The 17618-nt window shown below is 36.7% G+C and overlaps 1 protein-coding gene across 1 annotated transcript in view; it reads left to right on the top strand.

Moving 5' to 3' along the window:
• The window catches only part of KIAA0825 (KIAA0825 ortholog), a 411447-nt gene extending 395652 nt beyond the window's left edge, over nt 1–15795 (top strand). The window contains exon 21 of the mRNA XM_029217064.1: nt 14230–15795. Coding sequence (XP_029072897.1) covers nt 14230–14347 — 118 coding nt within the window. The 3' untranslated portion in view covers nt 14348–15795. The remainder of the gene's footprint in view (nt 1–14229) is intronic.
• Nucleotides 15796–17618: the final 1823 nt, after the last annotated feature.

The raw sequence follows: 17618 nt of genomic DNA, 5'->3' as shown, positions 1-17618 counted from the left end.
GATGACTCAGGCCAAACAACCAAGAGGGCAGGAACACCGCCCCACCCATCAGCAGACAGGTTGCTTAAAGTCTTCCTGAGCACACAGCTGCCCAATAAACACAGCCCTGCCCATCAGGGGGACAAGACCCAGCTCCACCCACCAGTGGGCAAGAACCAGTCCTTCCCACCAGGAAGCCTGCACAAGCCTCTTAGACAGCCTCATCCACTGTGGAGTCAGACAGCAGAAGCAAGAAGAACTACAACCCTGCAGCCTGCATAATGGAAACCACAATCAAAGAAAGTTAGACAAAATGGGATGGCAGAGGAATATGCCCCAGATGAAGGAATAAGGTAAAACCTCAGAAGAACAACCAGGTGAAGTGGAGATAGGCAATCTACCCAAAAAATAATTCAGAATAATGATAGTAAAAATGATCTCAGAAAAAGAATGGAGGTACAGATCGAAAAGATACAAGAAATGTTTAACAAAGACGTAGGAGAACTAAAGAAAAAACAAACAGAGATGAACAGTACAATAACTAAAATGAAAAATACACTAGAAGGAATCAATAGCAGAATAACTGAGGCAGAAGAAAGAATAAGTGAGCTGAAAGAATGGTAGAAATCACTGCCATGAAACAAAATAAAGAAAAAGAATGAAAAGAAACAAGGACAGTCTCAGAGACCTGGGACAACATTAAATGCATCAACATTCTCATTACAGGTACTGCAGAAGGAGAAGAGAGAGAGAAATGACCTGAGAAAATATCTGAAGGATAATAGCTGAAAACTTCCCTAACATGGGAATGGAAACAGTCACCCAAGTCCAAGAAGCTCAGACAGCCGCAGGCAGGACGGACAAGGAGGAACATGCTGAGATGCATACTAATCAAGTTGACAAAAATTAACAACAAGAAAAAATATTAAAAGCAACAAATAACATACAAGGGAATTCCCATAAGGTTATCAGCTGATTTCTCAGCAGAAACCCTGCAAACCAGAAGGGAGTGACATGATATATTTACAGTGAGGAAAGGGAAGAACCTATAACCAAGAACACTCTATCCAGCAAGGCTTTCTTTCAGATTTGATGGAGAAATCAAAAGCTTTACAGACAAGCAAAAGCTAAGAGAATTCAGCACCACCACACCAGCTTTGCAACAAATGATAAAGGAAATTCTCTAGGTGAAAAAGAAAAGGCCACCACAAGAAACAAGAAAATTACAAATGGAAGAGCCCACTAGTAAAGGCAAACATGCAGTAAAGGTAGGAAATCATCCACACACAAATATGAACAAACCAATCACAAGTACTGAAATTGAAACTGTGATTAAAAACTCCCCAACAGACAAAAGTCCAGGACCAGATGGCTTCACGGGCAAATTCTAGCAAACATTTAGAGGAGACTTAACACCTATCCTTCTGAAACTATTCCAAAAATCAGCAGAGGAAGGAACACTCCCAAGCTTCTTCTGTGAGGGACACCATCACCCTGACACCAAAACCAGACAAAGATATCACAAAAAAAGAAAATTATAGGCCAATATCACTGATGAACACAGATGCAAAAATCCTCAACAAAATACTAGCAAACTGAATTCAATAGTACATTAAAAGGTTCATACACCGTGATCAAGTGGGATTTATCCTAGAGAATCAAGGATTTTTCAACATCTGCAAATCAATCAGTGTGATACACCACATCAAGAAATTGAAGAATAAAAACCATAAGATCATCTCAATAGATGTAGAAAAAGCTTTTGACAAAATTCGACACCCTTTATGATTAAAAAGCTCTCCAGAAAGCGGGAATAGAGGGAACATACCTCAACATAATAAAGGCCATATATGACAAACCTACCACTAACATCATACTCAAAGGTGAAAAGCTGAAAGCATTTCCTCTGAGATCAGGAATAACACAAGGATATGCACTCTCACCACTTTTATTCAATATAGTTTTGGAAGTCTGAGCCATGACAATCAGAGAATAAAAAGAAATAAAAGGAACCCAAATTGGAAGAGAAGAAGTAAAACTGTGACGATTTGCAGATGAGATGATTCTATACATAGAAAATCCTAAAGATGCTACCAGAAAACTACTAGAGCTCATCAATGAATTCGGTAAAGGTGAAGAATACAAAATTAATACACAGAAATCTGTTGCATTTCTATACACTAACAACAAAAGACCAGAAAGAGAAATTAAAGAAACAATCCCATTTACCATCGCATTAAAAAGAATAAAATACCTAGGAATAAACCTACCTAAGGAGGCAAAAGACCTGTACTTGGAAACCTGTAAAACGCTGATGAAAGGAACCGAAGATGACACAGGTGGAAAGATATACCATGTTCCTGAATTGGAAGAAGCAATATTGTCAAAATGACTATACTACCCAAGGCAATCTACATATTCAGTGCCACCCCTACCAAATTACCAATGGCATTTTGCACAGAACTAGAACAAAAAACCTTAAAATTTGTATGGAGACACAAAAGACCCCGAATAGCCAAAGCAATCTTGAGAAAGAAAAACAGAGCTGGAGGAATCAGGCTCCCTGACTTCAGAGTATAGTACAAAGCTATAGTCATCAAAATAGTATGGTACTGGAACAAAAACAGACATATAGATCAATGGAACAGGACAGAAAGCCCAGAAATAAACCCACACACCTATGGTCAATTCATCTACGACAAAGAGGCAAGAATATACAATGGAGAAAAGACAGTCTCTTCAATAAGTGGTGCTGGGAAAACTGGACAGCTACATGTAAAAGAATGAAATTAGAACATTCTCTAACACCATACACAAAAAATAAAATCAAAATGGATTAAAGACCTAAATGTAAAACTGGATACTATAAAACTCTTAGAGGAAAACAGGCAGAACACTCTTTGACATAAATTGCAGCTATATCTTTTTGGATCCACCTCTTAGAGTAACGAAAATAAAACAAAAATAAACAAATGGGACCTAATTAATCTTAAAAGCTTTTACACAGCAAAGGAAACCATAAACAAAAAGAGAACCCACAGAATGAAGAAAATATTTGCAAATGAAGTGACCAACAAGGAATTAATCTCCAAACTATACAAACAGCTCATGCAGCTCAATATCAAAAAAACAAACAACCCAATCAAAAAATGGGTAGATCTAAATAGACATTTCTTCAAAGAAGACATACAGATGGTCAAGAGGCACATGAAAAGATGCTCAACATCGATAATTATTAGAGAAATGCAAATCAAAACTACAATGAGGTACCATGTCACACTGGTCAGAATGGCCATCATCAAAAAGTCTACAAACAATAAATGCTTTAGCGGGTGTGGAGAAAAGGGAACCCTCCTACACTGTTGGTCAGAATGTAAATTGGTACAGACACTATGGAGAATAGTATGAAGGTTCCTTAAAAAACTAAAAATAGAACTACCACATCATCCAGCAATCCCACTTCTGGGCATATATCTGGAGAAAACCATAATTCGAAAAGATACATGCACCTCAATGCTCACTGCAGCACTGTTTACAATAGCCAAGACACAGAAGCAACCTAAATGTCCACTGACAGAGGAATGGATAAAGAAGATGTGGTGTATATATATATACAAAGGAATATTATTCAGCCTTAAAAATAATGAAATAATACCATTTGCAGCAACATGGATGGACCTAGAGATTATCATACTAAGTGAAGTAAGTCAGACAGAGAAAAACAAATATCATATGGTATCACTTATAGGTGGAATCTAAAACAAAAAATGACACAAATTAACTTATTTACAAAACAGAAATAGACTCACAGACGTAGAGAATGAACTACCAGGGGGGAAGGGTGGGGGGGAGGGATAGATTGGGAGTTTGGGGTTGACATGTATACACTGCTATACTTAATATAGGTAACCAACAAGGACATACTGTATAGCATAGGAAATTCTGCTCAATATTCTGTAATAACCTAAATGGGAAAATAATTTGAAAAAGAATAGATACATGTATATGTATAACTGAATCACTTTGCTGTATACCTGAAACTAACACAACATTGTGAATCAACTATACTCCAATATAAAATAAAAAAAATTTAAATTAATTAAAGTTGCTATGAGGGCTAAATGAATTACTATATGCAAAGTCCTTAGAACAGTGCCTGGCACATTGAAATTGCTAAATAAGCATTAGCTGTCATAATTATATGCTCCAAACCCCCCCAGTGCCAGTACATAGTAGGCATTCAGTAAATAATTTCATTCATTCAGTAATGAAAGAACGTTGGATACTATGTGAATATGAATACATAGGCAGTGACTCAATGAAGAATAATGGCACCATTAACCATGTAGAGCTCTCATTTTCTCCTAGGTTCTAGAACAGTTTTAAACTTTCTAAATTTTTAGCCAATTTTAAATAAAATATGAGCCAGGTCTATATTTCAAATCCTTTTCTAAACATGATGATGCTATTAATTTGAATGAGAGGCTGCAAACAGGCATTTCAGCTGATAGATCTCACGTTTATAAATAGTGCTTTCAATCAGATTGTTATCCCCAGAAGTGGTTATGCAGTGGTTAGTTAGCCTTGTGCCAGTCTGCTTGCCAAATCAACCTGTGATGCCTGGGTTGTCATCAGCTTTACATGGCTACTATAAATGCATTCAATTTTTAGAAGTTTTAGGGTTGCAAATATGTAATCCTTTTCTTCTTGATGAAAATAAGACTTTTTAAACAATCATTTTTGGAGCAAGAATAACATTTCTTGGCATAGCTTATGTAACTATTAACATAGCAGTTTAGTAAATGGGATAGACACCAAGTGTCTATAGAATACAGTCCACGAAAACTTCCAAGTACATCAAATTTAGCTAGAAAAGAAAAAGACTTTTTTATTCATTAAATTGTACATTACTCTGAGAAAAATACATTGTTGAGAAAAAAAGAGCAATATGGTTCTCACGATATACAGCAGTCTTGACACTTCTCCTAGCAAAGGGCATTTCTTCTGTATCAGCAGTGAGTGCTAGCCAAATAGCATGACCTTGGACTTCTATCTAAACTCTTAGAATTTTTAAAAATCCACTGGAGAAAAAAGTCTCTATGGAAATATGGGTAATTTACTGGTAATGGAAAAGTTCAGCTTCCATTACTACTGATGGCTATGCTTCCATTTATGTTTTCCCTAAGCCATAACTATTTAAAATGTTACGGTTAGCATTCTTACTTGTCCCATTGGTTGGTATATAACTCTCCCACTTAAATACATAGAAAAATCATATTAATTAAAACAAGTTGTTGGAAAGTTAAGTTGTGTTGCAGATAGTCTCTGTAGACTATAAGTTCAAATTAAGGGTTTTGCTGCTTGTTCCTGAGCTTGGAACGATTCATTTTACTGTATTAGTAGTAGCAAAAGAAATCAACTACCTTATAAAAGAACATCCATTTGAATTCTTGCAGAAATAGCTAGATAAACTGCATATATAGCTAGTTATCATAAACATATAACAAATTATTGGCTAAAGCAACCAACCAACCTGCTAATTCATGATGGCAAGTTTTGATATTTAATTATATTGAGTATGGATTTCAGATATGTGTATTTATATATATATATTTAATATATATTTCACTATTCATTTATTCTATTTATTTCTATATATTTCTATACATTAAATATATATAGCATTGGGTTTCAGGGGTTCTAAGTGGTATATTAACAAACTGTGATGTATTTTCATAAAATAAACAGACAAACCTTATTTTCTGGATATTGAAGTGTTAAATTGAGGCAAAGTAATTTGACAGGAGTTGGAATAACTCACTTTATTTTAAGAAATGGTTATGTTTTGTAACTTCCAAAGGCCAGGATGTGATTTCCATTTATTGTATTCTATAAACACTGAACATCCTTTACAGTTCACAAAAACCTCTATAATATTCAAAATAAAATCTCTATTCTAAGTTTGAAAATAAAACAGTACAAATAAATGATATTCTTAAGCGTTTTTGACCTTTTTTTTTTGAATGAGTTACCTTAATGCTTTCTTTTTTCCTACTGAATTCTCCCCAAACTAGTATACCTTAATTAGCTTGAGGGAATAACTAAAGTTAGAAACAAGTTTGCAAAGCTCTCTCTGATCCCTTATCAAAGTGAGATTTTTTGCCATCCTCTCATTCCCTAATGCTCCTACTGAAAATGGTATAAGGCCTCGTAGCTCCCATGTATGATTCCTATTATTTAACTACTTTAGAGATTAAATACAAAGTTCAGAGAAAAACAAAACTTTTAAAGTATTAAAAATTACTGTCTAGGGGCTTCCCTGGTGGCGCAGTGCTTGAGAGTCCGCCTGCCGATGCAGGGGACACGGGTTCGTGCTCCGGTCCAGGAAGATCCCACATGCCACGGAGCGGCTAGGCCTGTGAGCCATGGCTGCTGAGCCTGCGCGTCTGGAGCCTGTGCTCCACAACGGGAGAGGCCACAACAGTGAGAGGCCTGCGTACCGCAAAAAAAAAAAAAAAAAAAAAAAAAAAATTACTACATAGAAGGAAATTCTAAACTATTCTTTTTGGAGAAGATAAAGCTAAGCAATAAATCAATTGTCTATGTTACGTGAAAAGAATAACAATTTCTCCATTTTCACCAAATGTATGATAAGGAAGATGAACTGAAACTATATACATTTCTTAAAACTTCGGTTCTAAAACATTAGGTAAATGTGGTTGTGGATTTGCCTCGTCTGGAGAACATATCAGAAAGTAGGGAGGTCTCAGGACTTCCCTGGTTGTGCAGTGGTTAATAATCCGCCTGCCAATGAGGAGACACTGGTTCAATCCCTGGTCCGGGAAGATTCCACATGCCGCAGAGCAACTAAGCCCGTGTGCCACAACTACTGAGCCTGCACTCTAAAGCCCGCAAGCCACAACTAGTGAGGCTGCATGCCACAACTACTGAGCCCACGTGCCACAACTACTGAAGCCCGCATGCCTAGGGCCCGTGCTCCGCAACAAGAGAAGCCACCACAGTGAGAAGACCACATGCCGCAATGAAGAGTAGACCCCGCTCGAGGCAACTACAGGAAGTCCGTGCACAGCAACAAAGACCCAACGCAACCAAAAATAAATAAATAATTTTTTAAAAAAGTAGGTAGGTCTCATCTATCAAGTATAGTATTATAAAGACCTGTCTCCAAAGTTAAGAGACTCTCTAATTCTGTGGTTTATGTGGATAAAAAGAGCTACTAAAAAATGGTGCCATTTATATTCATGGTGATTACATTCAAAGCTGATTTTCTGGTTTATAATAGATTTCCCATAGTTATTCATGAATCACAATATTCATGAAGTTTTTCTCAAATTTAGGATAGCATTTTATCTGTCCCCTCCCTAAAGTTTGTCCTTTGGGATTAAGAATCACCTTTCTACAGAAACGTCTTTAAAGAAGGACATCAAATTCTATAGTTTCCAATTTTACCATAGGATTTGATAATGACCTTTAAAAAGTGAGGAGGCATTCTGTCATTAATGTTGCTACCTTTCCAGTGAATGAGGAAGGACATGAATTATTCCCCAAGACTACCACAGGTTGCTTCATGAGCGAAGGAAGAAATGCCTGAATTATGCCTTTCCCACAAACAATTGCTAAGATAAAGCCTAAGGAAATGGCGCCAGTGCCTTATATTTTCACTGACATTTCATACCTAAACTGAAATATTCTACAAAATCTTTATGGGATTTTGAATATGGATTTAGAATAATTACTCAGTCAAGCCCATATGACGACCTCTTTTGGTCTGAATAAGCTCCCTGAAGAGAAGACCATATCCAGCTCAACTCACTTCTACATTACCTAGCCCAGTGTTTTGAGGTTAGCAGGTACTCAGTAAATGTTTGCTGGATGAATGGGCAAATTAATTATACACAGTAAAACTGTTCTAAAATGTGGCTCATTGTGATAAATACCAAATAAACTACAAACCAAAGCAGATCTCTCATAACATAAGCTATAAATGTACTAAAAGCCCAACATGGTAGCTTAGAAGGTCCTCTAATTTCAGTCTTTTATGTAGAGGTGCACTACAGTTAATTTCCTACCATTACCATTCATTGAGACAGAGTTTCCCAGAGTTTTGCTAATTGGGCCAGTCTTCTATTTCTTCTATATCTACAGCAGCATATCCTAAGAACTGGTATGGAGATGATTAGTAAATGAATGAACTTGCAAGAAGTTGTTGTCTTTTGGTATGATCACTGAGTTTAAGACCTTAAGAATCAACTAATGATGTAGAAACAAAGGATGAGGAGACTAATTTTAAGGCTCTTAGAGTCCTCATATTTATGATTCATACAAATAACAATTTAACAATACCTATTCTAGATACCAACTACTACCTGTTGTGACACTAGAGGTTAAAGATTATTATTTCTTCAATCCAGCTAAGAATAACATAGGAACATCTAAGCTTCTAACACATAGCAATCAACAGATATTTTGTGAGTGCTTAAAGTGTACAGAGTATAGTGTACAAAGCACTATGTTGTTTGCTATTTGAAATATCTTCTTTGAAAAAACAATTGTAGTAAAAGTTATAACTAAAAGTCTTCCTCAAGGAACTGAAAATATAGATGAAACCATACTACACATGGGGACTTCCCTGGTGGTCCAGTGGCTAAGACTCCATGCTCCCAATGCAGGGGGCCCAGGTTCGATCCCTGGTCAGGAAACTAGGTCCCACATGCTGCAACTAAGAGTTTGCATGCCGTAACTAAGGATCCCACATGCCACAACTAAAGATCCTGCAAGCTGCAACTAAGACCCGGTGCAGCCAAATAAATAAACAAATAAATATTAAAGAAAAATACTACATGTGAAAAAAAAAGCAATGTAATCACTCAAGAAAGTAATAGAAGTAACAAAGCAATATATGGTTAATTTACCAAAATAGTGCTGATATTAGGTACTATAGGACTCAAAGGAGGACAATCACATCAGGGTTAGGTAGTTGGGAAGGACTTTATGAAAGAGGTGAGATATGGACTGAGTCTGAAGAATGAGCAGGTTTGGGATATATGGAAAGGCGTTTCAAGTGAATGGAATAGCAAAAGTAGACATGCAAATGTGGGAAAACATAAGTCCGAAGGCAATATGGAGAATCATCTTCTCCCTGAGGAGAGATGGTGGCAGCTAAACAGAACTACTGCCGAGGTAGAACACTAAGACTTAATAAACTCTTTGGGCAGGGCAGTCATTGAAGGTTTGGTGTAGCAGTGGTGTGAGGCTTGAGCTCTGAATATCTGGGGAATACTGCACTGTTCAGGCAATAAAATCATGAGCACCTATGATTCTGCACCCATTTCCAATGTGTGGAGGTTTTTTTTTTCCATATCACCAGGTAATTCTCTGCCACCAGCTGGGTGTCCCATAATTCAACACAGTTCTGGGACTACCTGGAGATGACATCAGATCCCATAGGTTAAGGGCTTCTTCCTACAGGATTACCCTCTTCCTCCGAACTTCAGATGCCAATTGCAAGTCCAGGTTGTCACCTAGGCTTCTGACAAACCTGGCTACAGATTGGAAGTTCCACTGACCGCCTCCTTGGGTTCCATTAATTTGATAGAGCAGCTTACAGAACTCAGAGAAATTTTTTACCTACTAGATTACTGGTTTATTTTAAAAGGATATAACTCAGGAACAGCCAGATGGAAGAGATACCTAGGGCAAGGCATGGGGAAAGGAAGTGGAGCTTCCATGCTCTCTCTCCCAGCATGCCACTCTCCACAAATCTCCATGTGTTTACCAACTTGGAATCTTCTGAACCCTCTCCTTTTAGATTTTTATGGAGGCTTCATTACACAGGCATAATTGACTAAATCATTGGTCATCGGTGATGGAATTTAATCTCCAGCCCCTCTCCCCAGAGGTGGAGGGTGGGACTAAAAATTCCAGCTCTCTAATCATGTGGTTGGTTCCACTGGTAACCAGCCTCCAACCCTAGGTGCTTCCATTAACATAACAAAAGACACCTTTATAGCTCTCCGCACAGTAAATTCCAAGGGTTTTAGGACCTCTGTGCCAGAAATTGGCAAGAAGATTAAAATTTATTTCTTATTACAAATCACACTATCACAGCACCCAAACTGTGGACTGATTGCAGAGGGAGGAATGTGAGAATGACTGCAGAGTAAGTTGTCCCTTAACTGGAGACTGACAGTGCAGAAAAGATTGGAAGTAGAGGCGTAAATTACTTTGTGAACTTCAGACCCTGTGTTACTGAGTGTGGGGGGCTAATGGTCAATTTGAATAAGCAAAAAATATATCTATGAAAAAATATATGAATGATGAATATAATTGGAATGGGAGTGAAAATAACATCAAGAAGTTGAATTTAGAGAGCTTGGGACGAAAATGAATTTTAAAGATACTGAATTACTGTTTGGGAGACAGATGAATTACAGATGTGGAGACAACATTTGAATATGTGGGGTTAGAAGTGGGGCTTTCCAAGAGAGAAGAGAAAATAGTCTAGGACTGAATCCTGAAGAAAACCCACATTTATAGGACAGCAGGAAGAAGAGAACAGAGACATAATTTTCCCCTCTGATTTGAACCTCCCTTTGAAGCCAGTCTGCACTGTGCTGTACAGAGGAGAAGGACAAAAAGGGTTGTTTGAGAAGAATAAAGTCCAATATGACTTCACTTTTCACTCCTCAGATACCAACTAGTAGGACAATTTGAAATCATTAATTTGGCCAGATGGTTAATGTTGTTTAACAGTGAAATTAACTAATAAATAATTATAAAGCACTTTGTAAATATGAAGTACTACATAAATGTTTAATAACATTAAATCAGGAGGCTTATTTCTAGTTACATTTTTATATCCAAGTGTTTTATTGGTGTTTCAGGAGAAATGCCAATAATATGATCAAATGCCATCATTATAGACTGTAGTTGAAAAATACAACAAAGGGATTACAGGAGAACAAAAACAGCCCTGGCCATGCTAGGCTGAACAGAATGAACTGGCAAGAAATGTCTCCCTTGTGAAAAACAAGAGGCAACAACAACATGATCATAGAAATGTATAACTGAACACTGAGTAAAACCACTGTAATATGTAGCAACTTCATCTTACGCACATGTTTATAAAAACGGAATTTATCAGATAAAACGATGTGAAGGGCACAGGGTAGGAGAAGGAACATCAAGGCAGGAGCTGTGGGGAAGCCACTTGATACAAGTAGAGTCTCATAAAATAATAGCAACATTTTATGAATTCATAGCTCACCTACTATTTACAATAATGCATTAAGATGTATACCATGAGAGGGTGGGAGGGGATATGGGGATATATGTATACATATAGCTGATTCACTTTGTTATACAACAGAAACTAACACAACATTGTAAAGCAATTATACTCCAATAAAGATGTTTAAAAGTTGCTAAAAATAGCATCCCCTATTTTGCATATGAGACAGCTAAGGCACAGAGAGGTTAAGAAACTTGCCCAATATCACACAGTCAGTAAAAGGCAGAATCAGGATTCAAACCTAGACAGTGTGGCTACAGTGTCTGCTGGGAGGAATCTGGGAAAGGTTTTATTTCCCTGATAAAATGAGTCAGGTGCAGCTCCAGCCCCTTCCTCCTTTTTCCTGCCTGAAAACAAGGACATGATGCTGAAGCTGCAACAGTCATCTTGGAACCATGAGGTAAAGGACAAGAAAACACAGAGGCACCAGCCCTGCTGCTGTCAAGCTACATAACCCATGCCAGTAGTCACCCACCTCTGGATTTCTTATTATGTGAGAAAAATAAACACTTGTTTGGGTAAACTACCACAGTCAGGATTTCTGTTATTTGCAACTTTAACCAATATGCCAAATGATCATGATACTACTACTAACAGTTATCACTTATTGAGTGTTTGCTATGAACTGTGCACTACTTTGTATGTTTTATGTATACTTAGTCATTTCATTCTGATGGCAACTCTATGAAGCAGGAGCTGTTATTATTCCCATTTTATTGATAAGGAAACTGAAGTATGCTTCATCTGGCTTGCCCAAGGCCACACAGCTTGTAAGGGATTCAAATACAGCACCTGACTTCAAAACCTCTACTCTTCAGCAAATAGTATTCTAAGCAGTGAAATACTAAACACTATTTCAGTTAAAATCACAAATTAAATAGGGATGCTTCAACATTATTTTGGAGATTCTAGAGCACATGTTGCTCAGCAAGGATGCTATTGACATTTCAGGAAGACAACTCTTTATTGTTTAGGTTTGCTGTATATTAAAGATGTTTACCGTCTCTGTTCGCTGGGTCCTAGAAGCACTCCCTACACTGTGTCAACCAAAAATGCTCTCCACATTTCCCCATAGGGAGGTGGTGTCACCCTAGTTAAAACCAGCATTCTAGAACATTATTCAGCAACATTCTCTGTAAAAGTCCAAATAGTAGATAATTTAGGCTTAGTAGGACAGTTGGTCTCAGTCAGTGTCATTCACAATTACTAAAATCTGACACTGTAGAGTGAAATCAGTCATAGGCAATACATACACAAATGAGCATGGCCGTGTTCCTATCAAACTATTTTGACCACATTTTACAGATGAGAACTCTGAGGCATAGAAGAGGTTAAGAAACTTGCCTGAAGTGATTCAACTAGTACGTGAGGGGTATGGATTCATCCCAAAGATAGAGTGATTCCAGAGCATGTGCTCTTAATCAGGATACTTTTGAGTTCACAGATTTTAGATGTTTTTCTCCTAGTAGAAGGCATAGTGAATGCCTCAGAGAACTTCTCACACTCCAGATTCTGGCCCTCCTCCTCTTGCCTGGTGTTGGTTGCTCTTTCCTGAAGTAAGGGTCCCCCAGGACTTGCTTCTCTGACAGTAAGGACTCATGCTACCGTGGACACACTTTATGCTTAACCACTCCCCAAGCATGGCTCTCCTGGTTGGCTCTGACACACAGCTATCCACAAAGGCCCCCAAATAAAAGATTCTCCCAAACTGATCACTAGAACAGTTACTTTGCCATATATATATCTCACCTCCTAGGGTTGGCCAGGCATTGAACCCAACACTCCAACAAGGAAACCTGTGTGGAAACAGGGATCCTATTAGCAGGTTTCTATGGAAAATGCAATGCCCTTGCCTCCTTTTCACTACTCAAACAAGATCAGAACAATCTCACCCCAAATTGTTATCCTTTCCTCGTGTATGACAGGCTGTTTATTATCTAGGAATTCTGACTATAATAAAATAGGGAGCTTCTGGAAAACATTCAGTGAACAGCTGCTTATCTGTTAGAAATCCTATCCCCTTGAAGCCCTTCTAGCAGAGGGTCTTTTAGGATTATCAACACTGGTTTTAAAATCCTTTTGAGACAGGATATCATGGCTGATGGCTTAGGGGCTGGTAAAAACAGGAATGAGGAAAAGAAAAAGGAAATATATGCAGACGACTCCTTGTAGTGCTGGATTAAGTATGCCATGGCCATCCCTGGGGCAGTGGCATATATAAGAGAGGAAGGAAGGATTAACAATACTTGGGTTATTGTGATATTTACTTTGCAAGATTATATACAAATATAGTTCCATATCCTAACATTTTGTTCTGTATCTCCCAATCATCCAGAATTAGAAAGTCTTTAGTATTTTCTTTTTTTTTCTTTAGCAAATGCTCTATGGAACCTTGCTGACAATTTGCTGCTTTTCTTGGGTGATTTAACTTGATTACTTGAAATCTGATCTTATTTCTAGGAATAGATGGACCTGCCTTTAAGGTATATCCAATTCAGCTTGGTATTATTCTTGTGGCTAAAGTCTTCCTGGCAAATGTCTCTGCAACTTAAAGCCACTGATATGTTGATCAGTGAGGGGAAAATACTATGAAAAATATTTGCTTATTAATTGCTAATTCTAGATGTATTCATATGCATGCATATTCTGGGAAGCCATACATTTTTTAAATATAGAAATATAGAAAACTCACTTAAAACAATACTTAGAAACTTCCCCCTGGAGTAGAGCTGGTTTGACTCTACTTCCGTTCCCATTCTCCCGGCCCACTCTGCGGAAGCAGTGCCAAGGAACTATGTTGCTCAAGAGGCACTGAGTAAAAGAATAAAGAAGGACAAACACTCAGTAAATCAGTGACTGCTTATATTCAACCCTGAAAAACTGAGTGTTGACTGTAGTTTGGAAGTTACAAAAATGCTAAGATGTGATTTTTCTTTTAGGTGGGAAATGAGGAAGGATGAAAGACTAGAAGAGGAAGAAAAAGCAATGCTGGAACATCTAAAACTAATGTGTACCATCCAGGACTCTTCTGCCTCAGATAACACAGAGGAACAGTAATCTGCAGAAAACAGCAACAGTTTTATTTTAGGAAATAATCACATGTAATGGAGTAGGATTTTTACTCTAGTCAGAATGAACCTCTGATGGGCTGTGAAGCGTGAAACCAATGACTGAGTAATCTCTGAACTGAAAAAGAGTACAGCACATAAAGAATAAAATGCTACATATATTTTATTTTTAAAATAATTTCAAATGTTTTTCTTCCCTCAGTCTTTCTCTTAATATGATATAACTACTGCCATCTCGTGTTCCCTTTGAATTATTTTTTTTCTTTCAGTCTTGAAGTATCTATGGCAATGGGCAAAATGTTTGGAAATCTTTTCCCGAAGGATTTTTAAATACAACATTTGGATGTTAAGTTGGAGTCACATACCCCCCTGAGGGTCAATTGAAAATTTCAAATTAATTTTGTAGCCATAGCCCAAGTCCAGGTCTTAATTGCCTCTAGTACCCACCACTTTACCAGTCTCCTTTCCCATAGCCTCTTCCTCATCCAATTTATTTTAATCAGAGCCACAAAAAGCACTCTCTTGAAGTATACCTTTAGTAATATCTATGCCTACAGTGGTTTTTCAAACATCAGATTCAAACTTCTAATCATATCCTATCAGAACCTATACCAGCAGTGCCACGTTCAGCGACCTGCCTGTCATCCAAGCCACACGCTTGCCATTTTTCCCAACTAGAAACCATCTTTCTCCCAAAATCACGTTCAAAATTCACTCCAGCAATCTCGTTATCCATAGTTCCATAGTTTCTGTTACTTCTCTTATTTCCATTGCATTGATACACACACACGAACACAGGCACACACACACATGAAGGAAACGGAACGTGTACTAGTGCCTCTATGCCAAGTAGGGTTGTATTTACTATATTCTTCCCATCAGCGCCTGATATTAGATTAAAAAGACCTTGAAGGCTTTACAATATAATATGAAATCTCCCTTTATAGCAGTAGTCTCCCCAGATACCTACTATAGAGTTATTCATCTAGCGGGCAGTTAATAAACACAGTTGTTTAAATGGCTGTCATTGTAAGAAGACAGCAAAGACAGTTAGACTGTTGAGCAACCTATAGGACATCTGGGAGAAGCGTTATATCATGAACTATTTTAGACCATATGACATTGAACATCATTGTTTCTGATGTTCTCAGGTTATTCATGTTCCCACATTCTGTGATTTTCATAAAATATGTATAGGCTACATGATTTCCAAAGGAAAGCACTTGGACATTTTTCAAAGAGTAAAGCTTGGAGTGCAGAGGACACCTTAGAAAATCTCTTGCATTATTCTCTTACATAAAAACACATAAACGGCCATGTAGCCAACTGCCTGCCAAATAACACATTTTACTTTTAAAGAATGTACTTTAGTTGGCCAGTATAATCATAAACCAAGTGTTTTAAGACATGGTTGAAATAATTTCTAAAAATTTTATGCAGACTAAAAAATGCTAAGAAATTTTTATGAGAATTAGACTTTCCACATTCTCTTATCTATAAACAGTTACTATAACAACAAACATAAGGCAATGGTTCACTTTATTCCTTCAGCTTAGTGATGGTCTATGTACTAAATCTGCACAACTATATTTTATTAGAATAGACACTAAAATAGAAAGTCAAAAAAAAGGATTGATCCAAAAGCTAAATAAAATAAACTTATAAAGTTATAGGATTTCACATTTGGCTCCTTTTGTTTTCTAATATATCTAAGGATCATCTGTTAACACTATTTTTTATTGAATCTGTTCACTTCTGTATTAATCCTGGAAAGTGATTTAGTTTGTCTTGAAAAAATGTCTGTATGGCTCCCTTCCAAAAGGAAAGAAGTATAGTAAGGGGAGAATGAGATAAGTTGAAAGGAGAGAAATGTAGAAAAGAGAGAAGAGTTTGCATTTGATTTCTCTTCTATGCTTGATCTATGAAATTACTGTAGCCATAGTGCAGTAAAATTTATAATTGGGAAATTTAAATAAGTTATTGTTTTATCAGATCATTTTGACTTTACATTTGATATGTTTCTTAAAGTATGATAAAAAGTGGTACTCCAAAACAATTACTCTTTCTCACATTTTTGTATAAGTTAACAATAAGAATGAAGCCTAATATTTTATAACTATATATGCTTATTACAAAAATGTTATCTTCCTATAAAATATTATCTTCCTTCTGTGTTTTATTTAACTGTATTTTATGTAATTTTAAAGAGGTATCTATTATTGGCCTAGCAGTGTTAAAATAGTATGAATTAATTTCTAATAAAATACATTTTATTCTTAACAACACACGTTTGAACTGTGCAGGTTCACTTATATGCAGATGTTTTACTGATATGTACTACAGTACTCCATAACATTGAATTGATTGATCTGTGGATGCAGAACCATGGGTTACACACAGGATAGGTACCCCTAACCCCTGTGTTGTTCAAGGATCAACTGTATAGATGATAATGTGTATTTCAGATATTTTACATTTGTCATGTCGATGAAAAAATGTTATAAAACTACCAACCAAGAAATAGGAAAAGTAAATCACTGTTTTGCCTACTAACATCTGCTTACTCTAAATATCCTACTATGTCAGTTCACAGATTCTTGAGTCAAAGCGAGCTTCAGGTAGTTTATAATAGGAATTTCTTATTTAAAAAATTTGTTTTTTTAAATGATTTTAATGATTCTTGAAATATTTCCTAATGTTTAAAAAACATTTTAAAAGTTGTATTTAGCCTTAAAAAGGAAGGAAACCTTGTCAACATTGATAAACTTTGAGGGCATTATGCTAGGTGAAATAAGACAGTCACAAAAAGACAAATGCTGTATGATTCTACTTATATGAGGTATCTAAAGTAGTCAAATTCATAGAAAAAAGTAGAATAATGGCTACTCAGGACTAGAGGAAGGGGAAAAGAGGGGTTGTTTAATAGGTAGAGTTTCAGTTTTATAAGATGAAAAATGTTCTGAAGGTATGTTTTACAATAGTGTGAATATATTTAACACTACAGAACCATACACTTAAAAATGGTTAAGATGGTAGATTTTATATTATGTCTTTTTTACCACAATTTAAAAAAAAACTGGTAAAAGTGGTATCTCTACTGATGAACTTTCCTAACATGATGCCTGAAAGCTTTTAAATTTTAATGGGGAACTGTGAGACCTGTATATTCAGTATCAGCTATTATTCCACACAATGATAAAAACTATCTGCTTTGCCTTTGAGAAATGTTTTCAACAGCATCATCAGTAAAGCAGTAAACT

This window comes from Monodon monoceros, unplaced genomic scaffold (genome assembly GCF_005190385.1).
Source record: "Monodon monoceros isolate NGI ecotype Baffin Bay Population unplaced genomic scaffold, NGI_Narwhal_1 Super_Scaffold_12, whole genome shotgun sequence".
NCBI lineage: Eukaryota > Metazoa > Chordata > Mammalia > Artiodactyla > Monodontidae > Monodon > Monodon monoceros.
The sequence above is the reverse complement of the archived record's forward strand: the minus strand, read 5'-3'. Positions and strand labels throughout refer to the sequence as shown.